Genomic DNA, 22,206 nt, shown 5'->3' on the forward strand with positions numbered 1-22,206 from the left:
CTGCCAGCCATAATCAGGGAGTTGTTAGGGCAATAACAGGACATGTTCGAGAAGAGAAGAATGGGGCATGGAAAAGAGAATGAAACAAATTTAGGATCTGGAAAGTAATGAGTCTTATTATCCCAGCTGGTATTCTGGAGGAATTTGGCCATTTTGACTGATTTTAATTGATTGAAATCTGAACTCTGGAATGCTGAGAAATCAATGAGTTATTGGAAGTCAGGGATGTTAAAGATACTAGTTAGAGTAGCAAATTGAGGCCTCTAGCTACAGTTTTTGCCTTCAGTGAAATGATAGTTTTCCTCTGTTCTCAGAAGACATTGAATCTTATCATTTTGGGGTAATTTTGAAGGGACCTGCTTCCCTTTCGGCAGCCATAACAGCCGAACAAGTGCTTGCCATAAACCTGCCTTGGTCACTTAGAGGTCAGATGCCTGTCTCGTGACAAGGAACCCATCAGAAGTTATTCACTAGAAAGTCAGATGCCTGCCTTGTGACAAGGAACCAATCAGAAGTTAGCTGATGGCGCTATGCTTTATGACTCTGGGTGTGCTTTACAGACAAGTGCACAGCAATGACGTAGAGAGCATAGCAACCACTCTGGGAGGGCCTATGGACCATAACAACCAGTTGACCAATCAACACAGGGCAAGCCCTCCAAGCCTGGAGGCACACCAATCGTGAGCCTGTGTGTACCCCTAGACACTCCCCTTTCACTGTCCTATAAGATCTCCTGGGAGACCCTAGGAGCCATCTTTTCTAGCCATCCACCATGGTGGGTGGGTGAAAGACCCGAGCTAATATGGGGTTAGCTCGTTAAATTACAATAAAGCCTCGTGCAGTTTGCAGCAAGCTCTCGAATCGGCCTGGTGATTGGGGTGACGGCGAAGGTGGCCTGGGACCCTGGGTACTTGAGTTTTCGGGGGTCTAACAGTTTGATAAGAAACATAGAACATTTTACTGAGGGGGTGTATCAAGTAGCAGAGTTTGTCTTAGGTGAACATTCACTGGGTGATAAACACCCTCCTGTGCAATCTGCATATGAGTGTCTCTGGCAGCTTTCAGAATCTTGGTGGAGGAGAGAAGGGTTTCCTCAGCAATACTTGTTTATTTATTTCATGCTGGGAGGGCAGGAAAGGTTTACAAATTAGATTATGAATGGGAATGACTGAGTCATTGACTGAAGCAAAGAAAGCACCAGAATGAAGCAAGGTTCACTCCAAACCAATGTCTCTTGCCTGAAACAAAGTGAGTCAGTCTGCACTTGAGAAGCATAGGGGAGGGTGGAACTCTAGGTCAGCATGCTTTGGGGCAGAGGTAGTGAGAATTTGTGACTTTCGTATTGTCTTTCTTTATCAATCCATCATCATGTATTTTATTCTGTATCCTGTTCTATTTGATTAGATTGTCATACAGGATATATGAATGTAATTCGTGAATGTTCTTCCATAGCATCAATAACCATTTGATTCTGTGCAATACACCTAACCATTCTGAGTACTGGGTAACTTCTCTATGATGTTCAATTTGCAATAACAAGTAACAAGTAGGTAATCAGTCAGCCCACTCTTCATGACATTGCCCACCTCCATCCCGCACTCTCAGAGAAACTGAGAAGAGGGAAAGAGGAAAATCACAAAGCTAAGCAAAGAATCTCATATTCTCTTGTAAGACCCCTGAAGGGAGACCCTCACTCAAATCTCGGGAATAGCGCGCACCCAGTGTGGCACCGAGACCAGACTTGCTGCAATCACACGAGGAAGATTATTGAAAGTTTATTGAAAAAGGAATTGAATGAGATCCCAAGCCAGCATGCTGGGGTCGAGGCTCAGAGGAGTTCGACCCCGACCCAAACTTGTGACAAGCTTATAAAGGCAAGCACCATAAAGGAGGGGGGGGGACTAGGGAGGAAATAGGGGAAGCCCAAAGTTACACATTTACTCATCAGTTAAACTATGTGGACACACCTGGGGCATTTGAACTTTTCACAGAGGTCGTTGGCACATCCTGTGGTTATTCCAGGAGCTGTTTTTTTTTTTTTTTCATGAGAGTTCTGGGAGCGGCCACCTGCAGGGGACGGGAGCCCCCAAGGTGACGAGCCCATGTTCTTATAGACAGCTAGTAATTTTTTACTCTTCACTCTGACATGTTTAACAACAGAAATACTTACAAAATCATGTTATTTTCTGCTAATTGACTCAGTTATTTTATTTTAATGTTGCACTTTGCATGTCTTCATTCTCTTTAACAATTAGTGAAGTTTTGAAAAAAGGAAAAAGTTCATATTTCCTATATACTTGTGTGAGTTAACACAATTATAATTTACTGTTTGTTTTTGTTTTTAATGTTTGTCACTTTACTTTTTCACATGAGATTACTTTTTTTACTATTTCAAATTAGTAACAAGGCTGCTTCACATGTTAATCCCTTCTCTCTCTCCCTCCCCCCTACAACCCTCCACCAGTTGCCAAAATAATGCTCCCTCTGCTCCCCAAGAAGGTAAGGACCTCCATGGGGGTTCCCCAAAGTCTGCCATATCCTCCTGGTTAGGGTGAAAGCCATCCCATCTGTGTCTAGGCTGAGAGAGCATCCCTCCATGTGGGATGGGCTCCAAAAGTTGCTTCTTACACCAGGGATAAATACTGATCCATACCAGGGACCCCATAGAGTCCTAAGGTCTCCTCATTGACATCCACATTCAGGAGTCTGGATCAATCCCATACTGGCCACCAGACATCAGTCTGGGTTCCATGTGCTCCCCCTTGTTCTGGTCAGCTGTTTCTGTGTGTTTCACCAGCCTGGTCCTGACCTCTTTGCTCTTCACTCCTCCCTCTCTGCAACTGGGTTTCAGAGTTCAGTTCAGTGTTTAGTTGTGCGTGTCTGCCTTTGCTTCCATCAGCCACTGGATGAGGGCCCTAGGATGGCATATAAGGCAGTCATCAGTCTTATTATAGGGGAAGAGCATTAGGGTAGCCTCTTCACCATTGCCTAGATTATCGTTGCTTTCATACTTATAGATCTCTGAAAATCTCCCTAGTGCCAGATCTTTCCTCAAACCTATAATGGCTCCCTGTGTTATGGTATCTCTCACCCTGCTCTCCTCTATTCTTCCCCTGACTCAACCTTCCTGCTCTGTGGGGGACCAAATAATTTTGTTATGGAATATTTTGGGGCCCAGCCTCCAGCTTCAGGAAACTTGGAGCACTGGAAAGCTCAGGCTCACCATTGTATTGTTAATTGCCAGTAAGGCTACTATTGTTTACCATGGCCTCAGGGTAATATGCCTACTAATTTGCATCTCTGGTTCTGAAGCTTTGAGTAGACCCATGCCTGGACTGAGGACTCTGCCTACATGACCACGATTTGTTTAGGTAATGCTTGAATCAATAGAATCACTTGATGTTAGCTATATACTTTATAATAGATTCTTCCTGATGCTGTCCCTGCCTTTGGACGACTATTTAAATGGACTTTTCAATAAACTATGGCTGCTGGGTATCAGCTGGGAGGCCTCCTGAGATGATATGGTGTTTCCTGTCTCATCATTAGTGTCGTTGGGTAATTAAACTTTCCTAGTCCACACACCTCCACTTAGAAACGGACCCAGGACTGTATGGCTGGTTCTGTTCACAGTCCTGAAGACATCTGTTCGGAACACTCCTCCTCCATTTCCTCCTCCCTCTTCCTATTCTCCCCCGTCATTCTCCAAGCTCCCTCTCCCTCATGCTTATGCTCCCAATTAGCTCATAAGATCCTGCCACTTCCCCATCTCCGGGATTCAAAAAGATGATAAAAGCAATATACAGGAAACTAACAGCCAACATCAAACTAAATGGAGGGAAACTCAAAGTGATTCTTCTAAAATCAGGAAAAAGGGAAGGCTGTCGACTCTCTCCATATCTCTTCAATATTCTATTTGAAATTCTAAGTAGAGCAATAAGAAAAGAAAATGAGATGAAGGGGAGACAAATTGGAAAGGAAGAAGTCAAAATTTCACTAATTGCATATGATTTGATACTCTACATAAATGACCTGAAAAACTCTACCAGGGAACTCCTACAACTGATAAACACCTTCAATAAAGTATCAGGATACAAAATTAACTCAAAAAAATCAGTAGCCCTACTATATACAGATGATAAATACAATGAGAAAGAAATTAGAGAAACATCACCCTTCACAATATCAACAAACAACAAAAATATCTTGGGGTAACACTAACCAAAAGAGTAAAAGTCCAGTATAGTAAGAACTTTGAGTCTTTAAAGAAAGAAATTAAAGAAGATACCAGAAAATTGAAAGATCTCCCATGCTCTTGGATACGTAGGATCAACATAATAAAAATCGCAATCTTGCCAAAAGCAATCAACAGATTCAATGTGATCTCCATCAAAATCCCAGCAAAGTTTCAGAGATCTTGAAAGAATAATACCCAACTTTATATGGAAAAGCAAAAAACCCAGGATTGCCAAAATAACCCTGTACAATAAAGGAACTTCTGGAGGCATCACCAACCCTGACTTCCAGCTCTATTATAGAGCCATAGTCCTGAAAACAACTGGGTAATGGCACAAAAGTAGACAGAATAATGGAATCAAATTGAAAACCCTGATACTAACCAACACACCTAGGAACACCTGATTTTTGACAAAGAAGCTATATTTATACTATGGAAAAAGACAGCATCTTCAACAAATGGTGCTAGCACAACTGGATTGCGACATGCAGATCAATCCATAGTTATCACCATGCACAAAACTTAAGTCCAAATGGATCAAAGACCTCAACATAAATCCAGCCACACTGGACCTCCTAGAAGAGACAGTGGGAGATACCCTTGAACAAATTGGTACAGGGGACTGCTTCCTGAACATAATACCAGTAGCACAGACATGGAGATCTACAATTAATAAATGGGACATCCTGAGACTGAGAAGCTACTGTAAGGCAAAGGACACAGTCAGAAAAAAAAAAAACAAGAGCCCACAGATGGGAAAAAGATCTTCACCAACCCCACATCTGACAGAGGGCTAACATCTAAAATATAAAATGAATACAAGAAGCCAGCCACCAAAACACCAAACAATGAAATTAAAGAGTAGGGTGCAGAACTAAATAGAGAATTCTCTACAGAATAATCTAAAATGGCTGAAAGACACATAAATATGTGTTCAAAATCCTAAGCCATCAGGGAAATGAAAATCTAAACAACTGTGAGATATTATCTAACACAGCCAGAATGGCTGAAATAAAAAACCCAAATGACAGTATATGCTGGAGAGGATGTGGAGAAAAAGGAATATTCCTCCATTGCAGGTTGGAGTGCAAACTTGTAAGAACACTTTGGAAATCAGTACGACATTTCTCAGGAAAATGGGAATCAGTCTACCCCAAGATCCAACAATTCCTCTCTTGGGCATATACCCAAAGAATGCACATTCATAAAGCAAGGACATATGTTCAACTATGTTCATAGCAGCATTGTTTGTAATAGTTGGAACCTGGAAGCAACCTAGATGCCCGTCAACTGAAGAATGGATAGTGAAAATATGGTACATTTACACAATGGAGTACTACTCAGTGGAGGGGGGAAGCAATGGAATCTTGAAATTAACCCAGTCACCAAAAGACAAATATGGCATATATCCACTCATACATGAATTTTAGACATAAAGCAAGGATTACCAGCCTACAATTATTATTCTTTGCAGCTATTTTATAATAGGTATTCATTCATTCATAAAAATCACTACTCCATCTAGAGTAAAATAGGAAAATATTTGATCAATTTTTACATTTTGTATTTTAGTTGTACAGATTTATTTTTAGACATATATACTTAATTATTAATTTACTGTGAGACTATTCACCATGGTTCAGATTAATTTTTATTTGCATTTTCCAAGAGCCTGCATTCTCAGTAGAAAACATATTTCTACTTGTAAATGTCTATCCTTTCTACTGAGCAGTGTTAGCCATCAACAACTCCAAGCACAGTAAACTACAGTGTACTGTAATACAATGTGTTATTAAATTGGTTTAGTAGAAAATTCTGTCCCACTTTATGCCAATGTGACTTTTGTATCACAGTTGAGCTGAGATTGTTTGGTGGGATATGTGGGATATGTGTGTCAAATGATCTTTTGTCTTATAATATTTCTGGTCTATATTATTTTAATAGTTGCATTCCCACTCTCAGATATTATATCTGTGAATAGGAACAGATCATGCTTGCAGGAATTAACAACATATTTTCTACACTTTTGCATCTATGTTTCATGCTTTTTTTATTAATTGTCCCTTATTTCTTGATAGTAAGAATAGTTGTGTGTGTGTGTGTGTGTGTGTGTGTTGTGTGCATGTATGTGTGTGTGTGTGTGTACGTGCATGTGCTTACTGTTCTGAAACATGTGTATCTGAACTGTATTTGCACAATTATTACTTTTTTCTCTGATTAGGTATAAGGAAGAACTCTCTAGGATTTGACTTCCATGAGTGTCCCCCCTCCATTCTCACTCCCAAATAAAGTAGGATTTGCACTGCAGTATTTCCTCTTGGGTGTAACTTGGCCTATTACCCATTGCTCCAGCAGAGGGCAATATTAACACATATTTGTCTAATGCAGGACACCCTCCTCAGTGCTGAAACCAGTTGAACTCTATGAATAAAAGAAAAAGATTCATGGGCTCTTGATCCACTTAGGCAACCACAATGTTTCCAGGCATTTGACTACTTCTGTGAGAGTAGTCTGAACCCATTTCATTGACACAGTGTCTGGAATCTGGCAGTCCTGATAATTCACTGTTGAGAGAGAGGAAATCTTCCTTATACTGTTTACAACAACAGACTGGCTCAGGAGGAAAAAATGCCAAATCCCCTCTTAAAACCAGCATGAGGCAGAAATTTGGTTTCATGATAGATGTTACAAAATCAATACCCATGTTTCCTACTGTTTCTGAAATGAGGGTTTTTCAGTGTGAGACTTTGTGGGAAAATACCAGAAAATACCCGAGCAAAGCTTAGTTGAAAAGATCCAAGTTTTAAAGACAAATCTGGGGACTCAAATTATGTTATATACATTTCAAGAGACATTCTTAGCTGAACTTTAGCATGGGAAAAATAAACCCCAGACATTGAAGAACAGACCCTGTCATCTATGTAGGGCAAATTAAGCCTAACCATGAAAGTCAATGTGGAGCATATCCTAGACCAGGAATGTACATTTCTGAAGAGAAAAAAAATAAAAAGTAACACTCAGTTTTGCTTATTTACCAACTTGAATATTACAAGTAAAAAGGCTCAGGTATTTATGAGTCAAGATTATCCTAGTCTACTCCCTGCTTTTGCATATTCACTCCTCAGCAACCACAGATTATTCAGGCACCCTATTAGGAGAATGGGCTTAGAAAAGAGGTATTCATAGTCAGATACAGAGAGCAGACCACAAGATGGGTTTCCTGGTGCAAAGTTTCAATTTTCTGTTGCTCAGTGCCATAGGTTAGAAAGAAGGGAGACTCCAAGCTAAACTTAGCATCTTTCCTCGCACAAGTTTTACTTTAAAAGAAGCAACTATCAAATATCCTTCCTTCATTTCCTGGGCCTCCTCTACCACTTTGCCATCATATTTTACTACTTTGCAAAGTATTTAGGATGAAAATATTCTGGAATGCCATTTCCTACTAATATATCTCTTTTGATCTTTCCAACCAGCATCAAATGGAGAAATTGTTCTAAGCCAGTCTCCTGAGTCCAATGATGTTTCTCAAGGAGAAAGGGTCACTATCATCTGCAGGTCCAGCTCAACTGGCTTCCATAGCAACTTCCACTAGTACCAGCAGAAGCCAAGAGCTTCCCCTAAGCTCCTGATTTTTGGAACATTCAACCTGGCTTCTGGAGTTCCAGCTCGATTCAGTAACACTGAGTCTGGAACCTCTTACTATCACACAATCAGCAGCATGCAGGCTGAAGATGCTGCCACTTATTATTGTCAGCAGAAGAGCCATGTCCCATTCACACAGTTCTAGAAAGCCGAACAAAAACTTTTTTCTACCTTGTCAGGACACAGCTGATTCCTCTTTAGAATATGCAATATAGTCAACACTTTGGCTGACATGTTACAGAATCTCCCAATATTTTTCCATGGAAGAAGGGCTGGATTTCCCTCAAGGTTCTTAAGTAGCCTCTTCTTGCCAAGAAATACAGTAAATGTATATAAATGAATATAATATGATCAGATAACCCAAGACCTCATTGTTTTGGAATCCTGTGTAGAGGAATGTTTGATAGCTGTGATTCAGATATCCTTAACTTGGCATATTGATTTTGTGGGGATGTCACTCATCTTTTGAGAAAAAAATATATATATGGTTTCATATTTTCATAAGTGTGTCCAATTTAGTGAGAATAACAGCTCTGCTTCAGAGAAGTATTGCATTAGAGACTGTGTCTTCAGGAGTAAGAATTAAACAATGATAGCAGAATCTATTATTCCTTCTTGGGGTGGTGAGTACTGATGATAGCATCTTATTATATTTTTGTACAACATGGAGTGCTGTGGAAATGTGTACCTAACAAACAACTGCTAATGTGAGAAACTTGTAAAACTATAAACATTGTCTTCTTTCCACTAAGGAAAGTGCAAATTGAGATGTTGTATGACATAGTTTTTAAACTTTAGAGTCTGGAGGTACACAGAGTTATACATATATTCACATACATATGTCACCAACAATGTTTCTATATTCAAAGTTTCAAATAGCTAAAATAAAATTATTCCAAAGCATTATATTCAATGCAATCCTTCCTTCATATTATGAATGTTTGCACTTTCCTGAATTATGTTTTAGATACTTTTGCTTTAACCTGAACTGCTCCAGTAGTAGCAACTCTCAGGCAGTGAGGTGAAGATTGAGGAAATGCCATTACTCCAGAACGGAATGCATTTCCTTGTTTACTGTTCATTATAGAACTGTGTCATGACTTTTTAGACATTTTATTGGATGGCCTTGCCACAATATGTTCAAGTATAAGTTCTAACCATCGGTATGCATGGAGTGATCCAAACATTACCTATATTAACTATATTCTTGGATAATATTATTTCTAATCTACATGGATCTATCTGATGTAACTCATTTGTGGATTGAATGTGTGTAGGAAGTAATATATTCTCCACTACATTCACTTTTGCAGCTATGTTTAATACATTTGGCATCAACATTTACTGACAAGTTATAAAACTTAGATATTTGTCCCAGTAAAATACAGGCTTCATGAAATCCTGGCTGGAATCAAAGTTGATTTGCTGACACTCTGCTTCCTATTCTTAACAAATGGACTACAGTAGTGCAACACCCAGTCCAGTTCATTCTATAGTTGTGTTCTGATCCATGGCTATTTTTTCATAGCAGTCAAGAAGTCCATCAACTACACTACATCTCAGACCAATATTCCAATATTTTCTTACTTCTTAGAAACAATAATTCTAATATATACATACACCCATATATATATATATATATATATATATATATATATATATTTGTGTGTGTTTCTATATATGTTTATGTGTGATAGCTTATACAATATTCTTCTCAAAACTGTTGATGACTCATAGGAGAAACATTCCCATGTTTGGTTCATTAAGTTTTCTGAGTACAGTACAATTTGCCATTAATCACTGTCCACTTTCTCTTAGTCCACTTGAACAAAGACCCAACCTTGTCCTAATTTTAACCATGTCCCCAGCAGGAGGAGGATGCAATACATTTCTATCTGTTCTAGATTACAAGCCTTCAGTCTGCCAGTCAATGAAACACTGGGGACAAGAGAAGTTTTTAGTTTCTGAATAATTTGGGATTTTTTTTCTTGTCCCTGTGGACTTCTGTGAGAATGCTCTGGGCACATATCACATTCACAGTTAGTCAGTAGAGAATGGAGCTCCTGACATTTCCTTGTGGAGCAGATGGATTTATGCTGGTCCTAGGACTTTGATCATGAACATGATCTTCCTGGCTTGGAGGATCAGTGTCACTCCTGCCTCCTTTTCTATTCACCCATTGTAGTCCTGTACAGAGCTGATGCAGTTGTTGGTTTGCAAATACTTATAACCTGAATTGAGGGTGCTCATCAGCATCCTAAAGACTTTTCAAAGTCACGAGTATACAGGACATTGAAATAATCTAATCATAAATATGAGAGAAAACATATGACATAAGACAGCTGACACCCAATACCTCAGCCTAGTTGCAAAGGATCATAATTGGAAGTGAAAAGACTAGCAAGTTATGAATTTCCTTTGCTATTGAGAAGTCATTTTGTCCATTTTTTTCTATATTGACTATTGCTAATGATAGAGTCTATGTGAATGAATTCTTTCTCCTTGTGTGTTTTTCTTTTTTTCTTCCTCTTTGGGAGATTCTCCATAGCTACGTAGAAGTGAGAATGTAGACCACAACCATCCCAAGTACATGTCCATGAAATAACTGATTGTGAGCCAAAGTGAGTAAGAACTTAAGACATTCAAAGGCTCTTGCAATAGTTGTACTTTCTCTATACTAAATATTTAGCAACATTTTGTGTGGTTTCCTTTTGCCCTTCAGTAATCAATACATACATAAAACACCAGAGACCTACCCCACAATATTAGTCTTAGTCAAGCCCTCTCATTGATGATGTCCTTTGCCTCAGAGTAATATCAAGATCACACACACAACTATAGATAATGAATTATGAGTGCTGTGAAGGTTTAACCACATGTGTAAGAATTAGATTTTACATGTACTATATTGTTATTTGCTCTAAAACAATGTAGTGTGCTGGAAAATTGGTTTTCAGAGGAGTGTGAAAAAAAGATTGCTTTTGAAGAGCCAGGGACTGAATCAGTGATATCAGGACTTTATCAAATAGAAACTGTAGATTATTTTGAGAATGCAACTTCATGAGGGAGTTGAAGGTAGAGGTGGCCTGGTGAAAGTGCCCAGACACTCTGCCCAGACACACAACCACAAAACAGATGTGTTGCAATTGAAGCCTACTTTCCATAAAATAAGACAAATTTGGTCTTTTTTGTAGATATCATCAGGTGTAAGGGAAGTGCAACACACACAGAGACTGTCTTCCACCAGAAGCATTGCTAGCCTTGGGACATGGATAACAACAAATTCATTTCTGTCTGTCTGTAGAGAAAAAATACACTCTATATAATTACTGTTGGTAAGGGTTCTGTGGCATCCCTCTATGAAACTGTGAAGTAAATTGCTATGAGACCACCATGCTTTAAATTTAGAATTCAACAACAACAAAAATTGCAGAAAACCTATGAATTCAAGGAAATTAAGTAACACCCATTCACACAATTCCCAGGTTGAGGAAGAAATAAAAAGAGAAATTAAAATTTCCTAGAATCTAATGAGAATGCAGACACAACATACCCAAACTTATGGGACACTTTGAAGGCTGTGCTAAGAGGAAAGTCAATAGCACTAAGTGCCCACATGAAGAAACAGGAGAATAATCACACAAAAGAATTGACAGTACAATTGAAAGCTATAGAACATAAAGAAGCCAATACACCCCAGAGTAGTAGATGCCAGGACATAATGAAATTGAGTGCTGAAATCAATAAAAGTGGAAACTAGGAGAACAATACAAAGAATCAAAGAAACAAAAGAGTTGGTTCTTTGAGAAGATCAACAAGATAGACAAACCTTTATCCAAACTTACCAAATGGCAGAGAGTGAACATCCAAATTAATAAAATCAGGAATGAAAAGGCAGGACAACAACAGACACAAAGGAAATCCAGAGAATAATCAGGTCATATTTTGAAAACCTGTATTCATCAAAGTTCAAAAATCTAAAGGAAATGGACAATTTTTGGGCAGAGTACACTTAACAAAATTAAATAAAGTACAAATAAGCAACTTAAATAGACATGTAAACCCTAATGAAATAGAAGGAGTCATCAAAAGTCTCCCACACAAAAAAAGCCCAGGACCAGATGGCATCAGTGCCGAATTCTACCAGAAATTGAAGGAACAGCTAACACCAATTCTTCTCAAAGTCTTCCACACAAAAGAAGCAGAAGGGCCATTGCCAAATTCTTTTTACAAGGCTTCAATAACCTTGATACCCAAGGCACACAAAGACATAACTAAGAAAGAGAACTAAAGACCAATATCCCTCATTAACATTGATGTGAAATACTCAATAAAATACTGGCAAATCAATTCCAAGAACATATCAGATAAGTCAATCACCATGATCAAGTAGGCTTCATCCCAGGGATACAAGTATGATTCAACATACGAAAATCCATCAATGCAATACACCATATAACAGGCTGTGGAAAGAAAACCACATGACATCTCACAAGATGCTGAAAACTCCTTTGACAAAAAGCAACCCCCCTTCATGATAAAGGTCTTGAGAGATCAGGGATAACATGAACATACCTTAACATAATAAAAACAATATAGAAGCAAGCCGACAGCCAACATCAAACTAAATGGAGAGAAACTCAATGCAATTCCTCTAAAATTGGGGACAAGACAAGGCTGTAGACTCTCTCCACACCTCTTTAATGTTGTCCTTGAAGTTCTAGCTAGAGCAATAAGGCAACAAAAGGAGATCAAAACAAGACAAATCAGAAATTAAGAAATCAAACTCTCACTATTTACAGATGATACCATAGTCTACATAAGAGACCTGAAAAATTTTACCAGGGAACTCTAACAGCTCATAAACAACTCCAGCAAAGTGGCAGGATACAAGATTAACTCACAAAAAATCAGTAGCCCTACTACCTACAGATGATACTTTCATAGAGAAAGAAATTAGAAAAACATCACACTATGCAATTGCCACAAACAACATAAAATACCTCAGGGTAACACTAACAAAAAAAAGTGAAAGATCCGTACCATAAGAATTTTGAGTCCCTAAAGAAAGAATTTAAAGAAGATACTAGAAAATGGAAGTGTCTCCCATGTTCTTGGATAGGTAGGATCAACAGAATAAAAATGTCAATCTTGCCAAAAGCAATGTATAGATTCAATGCAATCACCATCAAAATCCCAACACAATTCTTCACAGACCTTGAAAGAGCAATTCTCGAATTTATATGGAAAAACAAAGACCCAGGGTAGCCAAAATAACCTTGTACAATAACAGAACTTCTGGAGGCATTATGATCCCTGACTTCAAGCTCTATTATAGACCTAGAGTCCTAAAAACAGCTTGATATTGGCACAAAATTGACAGCTAGGCCAAGGGAATACAGTTGAAAACCCTATATTAACCCACACACATACAAACACTTGAGTTTTGACAAAGAAGCTAAAGTTATATGATGGAAAAAGAAACTATATTCAACAAATGGTGCTGGCATAACTGGATGCTGGAATGTAGAAGACTGAAGATATATCCGTGTCTATTGCCATGCCAAAACTGAAGTCCAAATGGATAAAGTCCTCAACAGAAATACATCCACACAGAAGCTATTGGGAAATACCCTTGACTTAATTGGTGCAGGAGACTGCTTCCTGAATGTTACATCAGTAGCACAGACACTTAGATGAACAATTGATAAGATGAACAATTGATAAATGGGACTTCCTGAAACTGAGAAGCTTCTTTAAGGCTAATGACACAGTCAGTAAGACAAAATGGCAGCCCCACTGATTAGGCAAAGATAGTCACCAACCCCACATCTGACAGAGGGCTGATCCCAAAAATATACAAAGAACTCAAGAAGATAGTCTCCAAAACACCAAACAATCCACCTAAAAAGTGGGGAGGAGAACTAAATAGACAATTTTTAATAGAGGAATCTAAAATGGCTGAAAGACACATAAGAAAGTGTACAACATCCTTAGCCATCAGAGAAACGCAAATCAAAACTACTCTGAGATACCATCTTACTCCTTTCAGAATGGCTAAAATAAAAAAAAAAAAAACACCAATGATAGTTTATGTGGGAGAGGATGTGGAGAAAGGGGAACACTTCTCCCCTGCTGGTGGGAATGCCAACTTATACAACCACTTTAGAAATCTCTTTGGTGACTCCTCAGGAAAATGGGGATCAATATGCCATAAGATCAAGCAATTCCAGTCTTACGCATATACCCAAAAGATGCACATTCATACAACAAGGACATCTATCTGCTCAACTAAGTTCAGAGCAGCACTATTTGTAAAAGCTAGAATCTGGAAGCAACCTAGATGCCCCTCAACTGAAGAATGGATAGAGAAAATGTGGTACATTTACACAATGGAGTACTACTCAGCAGAAAAAAAAATGGAATCTTGAAATTTGCAGGAAAATGGATGGAACTAGAAGAAACCATTCTGAGCAAGGTAACCTAATAACAAAAAGACAAACATGGTAGGTACTCACTCATATGTGGTTTTTAGCCATATAGTAAAGGAATACCAGCCTACAATCCACACTTCCAGAGAAGCTAGTAAACAAGGAGGACCCTAAGAGAGACATGCATGGTCCCCTGGAGAAGGGTAAAGGGACAATATCTCCTGATAAAATTGAAAGCAAGGAATATTGGGGGAGAGGAAGCTAGGAGAATGAGGAGAGAAGAGGAGGGATGAGGAGGACATGAGGAAGCAGAAAGGTTGAGTCTGGGGAAGAATAGAAGAAAACAAGAAAGGAGATACCATAATAGAGGGAGATATTTATTTTTTCAGAGAAATCAGACACTAGGGAAAGGTCTGGAGGTCTACAAAGTTGACACCAACTAACAATCTAAGCAACAGAAGAGAGGCTACCTTAAATGCCAGCCCTGCTAATCAGATTGATGACTGTCTTCTACGCCATCCCATAGCCTTCATCCGGCAGCTGGCAGAAGTAGAAGCACTCACCCACAACTAAACACTGAACTGAACTGGACTGCAGTTGCTGAGAAGAATGAGTGTTGGCAAATAGTTCCAGACCAAGCAGGTGAAACCCACAGAAACAGCTGACCTAAAAAACAGGGAGCTCTTGGACCCCAGACTGATGGCTGGGATACCAGCCTGGGACTGATCCAGACTCCAGGAACATGGGTTTTAGTGAGGAGACCTCAGAAATCTATGTGACCTCCTGTAGTAGTTCACTATTATCCCTAGCATAGGAGTGGACATTGGGAGCCCAATCCACATACAGGGATACTCCCTGAGCCAAGACACACCAGGGTAGGCCTAGGCCCCATCCCAAGTATATAATAGAATTAAATGGCCCCCTATGGAAGGCTTCACCCGGCATGTGGAGCAGAAAGGATATGTGATAGGTAGGTCATTATTTGGGGGTTGTGGCAAGGGAGGAGTGGAGGGAAAGGGAACTGGGATTGACATGAAAAATATTCTTGTTTCTAATTCAAATAAAAAAGAAAGAAATGAAAGAAGTTATAAGAAAATGGAAAGATTTCCCATTCCCATGCTCATGGATAGGTAGGATCAACATAATAAAAATAATGGTAATCTTGTCTAAAGCAATCTACAGATACAATGCAATCCCTATCAAAATACCTTCATATTTCTTCACAGACCTCAAAAGAAGAATAATCAACTTTATATGGAAAACTAAAAGAAAGACCCAGGATAGCCAAAACAAAACAAACAAACAGAAAAAAAGAGTAGTTCACTACTTATCCCTAGCATAGGTGTGGACTTTGGGAGTGCATTCCACATTGAGTAATACTCCCTGAGCCAAATACATGGGGGTAGGCCTAGACCCTATCCCAAAGGATACAATAGACCCTGATGACACCCTCTGGAAAGCCTCACCATCCATGGGAGTGGAAAGGATATGTGATAGGTAGGGTTTTAGTTGGGGGAGGGTGGTAGGGGAAGAGAGGAGAGAGAGGGAACTGGGATTGTCGTGTAAAACAATCTTGTTTCTAATTCCAATAAAAAAATCTGCAGAAAAAAGAGGTGTTTGAAGTCTGGTACCTTAATTTGAAGCCTCACAGAATCATTGGACATGGATATAAATCTGGGCTTCTTTAGGAAAAGAGCTCATGTGCACAGATGCAAGGGGAAAAACCAACAACCTTTTCTGTCATAGGAAGTAGTAGATGTTGTGTAGCTGAGTTATGACAAATAGAGTAAAACACAATTGTTTGCTTGAAAAGATAGGCTAGTTATATTAGATTCTTCCCTTTCTTACAAACCATGTATTCCAGTATTATTTTATTATTTTTCTGAGGGAGAGTTGAGCAAGATGCTGCATTATGAATTGTGGAGCTTTGCCCCAATGGATACATCCACAACAGTCTCCAATAATCAAGGCTCAGGAAGAATTTATGAAATGGGGTAGAAAGATTGACAGAGCCAGAGTTCCAGGGAGTTTGCTGTAAGATTGTTTTTTCTAGTAACAACGGAAGCTACACACAGAAAATCTCACTAACATTACAGCTCAAATATAAGCTGAACAGGAAGGATACCAACAACCATAGCAAAGTGGATAAGGAAAAGCCCATGAGGCCTCAATTGTACAAAAGAACTAGAGATAACTGGTAAAGCAAGAGGTCTTACTCCACAGGGAAGAGCACACAATTGGTTGGCAAGTATCAAATGATCAAGCCTGAAAACATACCTACAAGTCACATTATACAGATTCAATAGGTAATATTCAGTAGTAATACCTAAACAGATATGTGCATACAAAAACAATTAATGAAAAAATAATCTATGAATTAGAGAAAGAGCAGGGATCCATATTTGGGCAGATATGAAAGGAGGAATGACAAAGGAGATATTTTATAATTAAAATTCAGCCTCACAAAGAAACAAAAAATATCAGAAAAATATCCATGGCCTCAATAACATCTACACCTACCCATGAAAGGACAAGGTAATAATTTATGTACTGTCCCTAACTGTATCATATTGGATAATTCCATCGAGAGAGGGACATATAACAAGGAAATCCTACATTAAACATGACAGTAATCAAAAAATGTCCAACTCATAGACCGGTGTTGTTATTTGTTTTTAAAAGAGGAATGCATTCCCTACTGATAAAACTATATTGCTTTCTGAACTTAGACATAAGAGGACCACCACAAATCAGTAATGTGTCTTTGACACTCCTATGATTTTTAGTCAACAGCTTGCAATTAGCATATGCCAAGAGCACAGCCCACTGCCCTGAGGATTTCTTCATTGTCAGGTCATATCCTGTGCTGTAGTCAGCCTCACACAGGTAACAGCACAGATATGATGGCCCCCACTCAGCTCCTGGTGTTGCTGTTGCTCTGGTTTGTAGGTAAGTATGACAACATTGGAAATTCATTCAGCTGAGTGTGACCAGGGCTGACTGGTCTCTGGGAAAGTCCTCATCTAACAGATTTGATTGTGGGGATTTGTTTTCAATTTTCAAATCTCAGTTGCTAGATGTGACATCCAGATGACCCAGTCTCCATCCCCCCTGTCTGCATCTATGGGAGAAACTGTCACCATCACATGCCTGGCAAGCCAGAAAATTTATGGGAATTTAGCATGGTATCAGCAGAAACAAGAGGGAAGTCCTAATCTTCTGATCTATGATGCAGCCAGCTTGGCAGATGGGGTCCCATCAAGGTTCAGTGGCAGTGGATCTTGCACAAAGTTTTCTCTCAAGATCAGCAGCCTGCAGCCTGAAGATGCTGCAATTTATTACTGTCAATAAGTTTGGAGTACTCCACACACAGTGATTCAAGCCATGACATAAACCACCCAGGGAAGAAGAAGTGAGAGTCAAGGCTGCCCCATTGGCTCTTTCTGGTGTCTCAGCTGCTAATAGTGTTTTTGTCTGCCTGGATCTAAAGGTAAATGTGATGTTTTAGAATAGAAATCAGAAAAGGATTCCTATATCCTCAAGCTCTGTCCTTTTCCTTAGGCCTTGCGTTAAAGCCAGAGAATCCTAATAATGACTCATGAAGAAACTTTTCTTGAGTAGTAGATTTCTACCAGCAGCTGGGATTCATACAACAGTGTTATCAACACACACACACACACACACACACACACACACACACACACACACACACACAGAAGGAGTCTGGGGAGTTGCCTACTGTTTAAAAGCACTGACTATCCTCTTTCAGAGGATATGGGTTTGGTTCCTCGAACCCACATGAATCACATGAATCCTAGCTTTTGGTACCTCCAATTCAAAGGTTTCTGAGCCACTCTTCTGTCCTCAGAATAAAGGGAACTCTCACATTGTCAAGGCAGATGAATAATCAGTAAAGAGGAGAGAATGAAAACTCAGTTCAGATTGCCTTCATCAATCAGACTTGGGTATTTTGATGTCAGTCTTAACAAATTTAAACACAGTGTATTTTGGGAAAGTGTCCCTGTGTAATACAATCCCTGGTGCATAAAGAAATATAATTATATCAAAAACTCAACTCAGGTTACATATCATATCTTCCAGAAATGAGTTTTAGAATTAAACTATCTGCACTAGCTTAAGAGTCTAAGGAAGGGGCTGACATGTTCTTGGTCATACAGATAGTGTAGATTTCATGTGGGCTATAAGCCACCTCTGGTCCTCTTTGTGGGAGTTTGGTAAAGCCTGTGCCTGTACAGATAATGTACAGGTCATCTAAACTTTTAAGTATCTCTCATCCTGGCTGTGAGAGATTAAGGAGCCTCTGGCTCTAAAGGTCATTTTGATTACTAGGTACTTCCAGTCCTGGTTGTAGGAGCTTCATAAGGCTTGTTCAACAGAGAACATAGATCACCCAGCTATTCATTACTTCCAATTCACAGCATACTAGGTGGATGATCAGGCAATTCCTAATTTGAGGAGGTTCCCTTGAGTGATTAACACTTCTGGGCTTTCCCCACAGGCCATGAGAGGGGGCAGAGAAAGAGAGAGAGGGAGAGAAGTCTGAAAAATCTCACACTGGATTTTGTGGAATAAAATAAGAAAGTCCTGAATGTGAAGCCAGGGGAGCACTGAGTGTAGCGTTGGCCTTGGCTCATGGCTTCAAAGCCACAGGCAAGTGGCTTTTTCATGAATTCATACCTTTACATTGGGTGCCAATTTGTAACATGAATAATATAAACCCAGTGACAGAGATTTTGGACTTCAAACTGAAGATTGGAGAAGCAAAGCATCCAACCACTAGAGAGTTCTCCTCTGTACCAATGCTCAGACTAAAGGAGCAATCCAAAGAAACTAAGATTGCATCTCCAGACTGCACTGCTCCCCACCAAGCCTTAGCATCTTAAACTACTCTCTGAGACTACACTGTGTTCCTTATACACTCTCTAGTGCTGGGATTAAAGGTGTGAGCTGTTTCTTTTTTAGACTGATTCGCTGTCACATAGCTCTCAGTGGCCTTGATCTCACAGTGATCCATCTCTGTCTATCTCCTGAGTTGTGGGACTAAAGATGTGTGTCACTACTGCCCAGGTTCTAGTGGCTTAACTCTACACTCTGATCTCCAAGCAAGATTTATTAGATAACAAACAATATATCTCTACAAAAGACTGTGTGCAGATTTGGGAAACTTCAACAGCCCAAGAAATTTTTAATTGGTTGCTTTGTTACCAGATTTTTATGAGAGATAATAAAGATCATTGCCTATGCCCAATTGGGCTGCTGTTTTGTGGAAAGTGGCAAGAGGACCTTAAGTTGATATCAGAGAGTTGCCTTGACTGAGAGGCTTCAAATTCCTGCAAACCATATTTGGACCCTCATGAATTTGCAAACTGAAAGTAAAGCAAGAGGGGATGAGAGAAATGAGAGCCATTGCCCTTGGGCAGTAACGCCAGTCAAAAAATGCCACTACACTCTGGTGATTGCCAGTGGGGCTGTACTCACAAACTCTGTATATCCTGGGGGATTCCTGTTTGTGTGTGACAGTGGTGGGTCTCCTTCAACCTTAGGGATCACTGGCTACTGGTCTGCAATGAAGGACAGAGCAGAATTTGTGAGCAAGTCTCAGACACCTGTGAATATGATGGAATAGCATTCCAGAAGCCAACATCAGTGAGACAGCTCAACTTTACTTCAGGTTGAGGAGAATATATAGGATGAAGACAGTGGCTGGGTCATCACTTAATTTGTGTTTGGCAGCACAGTCTTACCATAAAGCAGGAACAAAATACCTAACTGTCATATGGGGACATTTTCAGGTAACTGTCACACTTCAGAAAAATCATATATCCAGGCTCAGGAACATCTTTCAATTAAGGTCAGGCAGAGAGCAGGAAGCACTGCTGGGGAAAGAGAATTCTCCATTTTGGGCTGAGCTCAGAGAACTTTCCAGACATTGTGGAGTGCAACCTTAAGCAGAAGTGTCTACCAACAAATAACATTAAAAAACTTTCTCACAGGGATATTATGAATCCATCCCCCATGTTCCAGTTCTATCCAGTTGTCAACTTGGAAGAGTCCAGAGTCATCTCTGTGAGTCTCAGTTCTGGGATGGCTTAAATGAGGTTGACCTGTAGGAATGTGTGTATGGAGTTGTCTTGAATGTGGTTCAGTGTGGACAGATGCTGCTTACTGTAGGCAGTGCCATGCTGAGTCAGGTATTAATGTACTATATAAGAAAGACAGCTGAGGATGCAAGTAAGCAGGCAGCAATCCCAATGACTTCTTCTCTCCTCACTTGGCTGTGAAGGAGTTTCTGCCCTACAAGTGCCCTCGATAAAACTTGGATTGCCTAGACCTTTGAGGCAAAAAGCCCTGTATTCCAAAGTAGTACTAGACAACCTTGATTTCAAAATTCACTCTCCATGACTACAAGAACACCCTAGTCATTTCAGAGCTCTTACTTTAAATTCTTGGGTCAAACATGGATTTCTTGCCCAGCAGTGCTAGCACATATCTCGAATCCCATCATTTGGGAAGCAGAAGCAGTCAGTGCTCCATGAATTTGAGGCCAGCTTGCTCTACAGAATTAGTTCCAGACCAGCTAAGCTACATGAAGAAACCATGTGTAAAACAACAACAACAACAACAACAACAACAAAAGACAAAAACAAGTGAACAAACAAACAAGCATGGATTTTATTTTAGCATCACAAATGATGCCTACACTCAGAAATCTCAGGTAGAAAATCCTCTGTTTTAAGAAGTCATTGGAAGGTGTTGCCTTATGTGAAAAGTATGGCAGCCTCCCTAGAATTTACACCAACACCTGCCAGTGAGCTTCAAAACCTTACTGTGTCTGAGAAATGCTGTCAGCATGATGAGGCACCTGGAAGCCCAGCTGAGGCATCAGAGCTTCACACTTCTGCTTTTGCAGAGGTTTTTGTCATTTCTTGTATCACTGTGGAGGTGTATAACCTTGTTGACAGAAATAAGTTCCAACATCTTCAGAATCCAGGCTGTTGATGGTGAGAGAAAAATCTGTTCCAGATCCACTGCCACTGAACCTAGATGGAATTCCTGTCTGCAGATTGGATGCACTGTAGATCAGTAGCTTAGGAGCTTCATCTGGTTTCTGCTGGTACCAGTGTAAGTACTGGTTAATGTTCTGACTAGCCTTGCAAGTGATGGTGACTTTGTCTCCTGGAGATGCAGACAGGGAGGATGGCAATTGGGTCAACTGGATGTCACAGCTGGTTCCTGATTGATTGGGAAATTAGAAACAAAATATCCACATAATCAATAATGTTATGATAGGATTTTCCTCAAAGAATAATTAGGCACTTGATTTGACTACAGTGATTTGAGAAAATAAACAGAATCATCCCTTCTTACCTGTAAACCAGAGCATAAGAAGCCCCAGCAGTTTAGTGAGGACTTTTCCATCCATGCTGTGTGCTCAGTGTGACTAACCCTCATTGGACATGAACAGCCTTTCAAGAAGTACTCTGAGAAGTGGGCTGTGATTTGGCCACATGCAAATAAGCAGGGGATCCTGGGAGGCACAGCTGCAGAAGTTTTTCCCAAATACTCATTAAAGGCATTTGTCTCTAAGGGTCTTCATAATTACCAGAGAAGCATAGAAAGACTGCTTGCAATTATCAGCCAAAGACCAGCATCCAAAGTCTGTGAGCATTATGTTATTTTGATCACCATTGAGTTCACTATGTGTTTCCTTGCTTCCATTTCACAATACAAGAAATTGTAACAAAGACTACAAACTCCTGCTGTTTGGCACAGTTTAAATACAGAGGTTAGAGATGATTCTTTTTTCAGTAATTGCTACATATCCTTAGTGTGAAGTTGAAGTGTGAAACAAAGTCATATGCAAGATAGGTTCTA

General features: G+C 39.7%; 2 gene segments (V, D, J or C); one reads left to right on the forward strand and one right to left on the reverse strand.

The window, feature by feature from the left end:
- Nucleotides 1–17,117: 17,117 nt before the first annotated feature.
- LOC103158721 lies at nt 17,118–17,661 on the forward strand. The segment is given in 2 exon segments: nt 17,118–17,259; nt 17,381–17,661. Coding segments are annotated over 2 exon segments (423 nt in total).
- Nucleotides 17,662–21,262: 3,601 nt separating this feature from the next.
- LOC113832141 lies at nt 21,263–21,754 on the reverse strand. The segment is given in 2 exon segments: nt 21,263–21,564; nt 21,700–21,754. Coding segments are annotated over 2 exon segments (357 nt in total).
- Between the last annotated feature and the right edge of the window lie 452 nt (nt 21,755–22,206).

The sequence above is a fragment of the Cricetulus griseus genome, unplaced genomic scaffold, assembly GCF_003668045.3.
Source record: "Cricetulus griseus strain 17A/GY unplaced genomic scaffold, alternate assembly CriGri-PICRH-1.0 unplaced_scaffold_179, whole genome shotgun sequence".
In the NCBI taxonomy this organism is placed as follows: domain Eukaryota; kingdom Metazoa; phylum Chordata; class Mammalia; order Rodentia; family Cricetidae; genus Cricetulus; species Cricetulus griseus.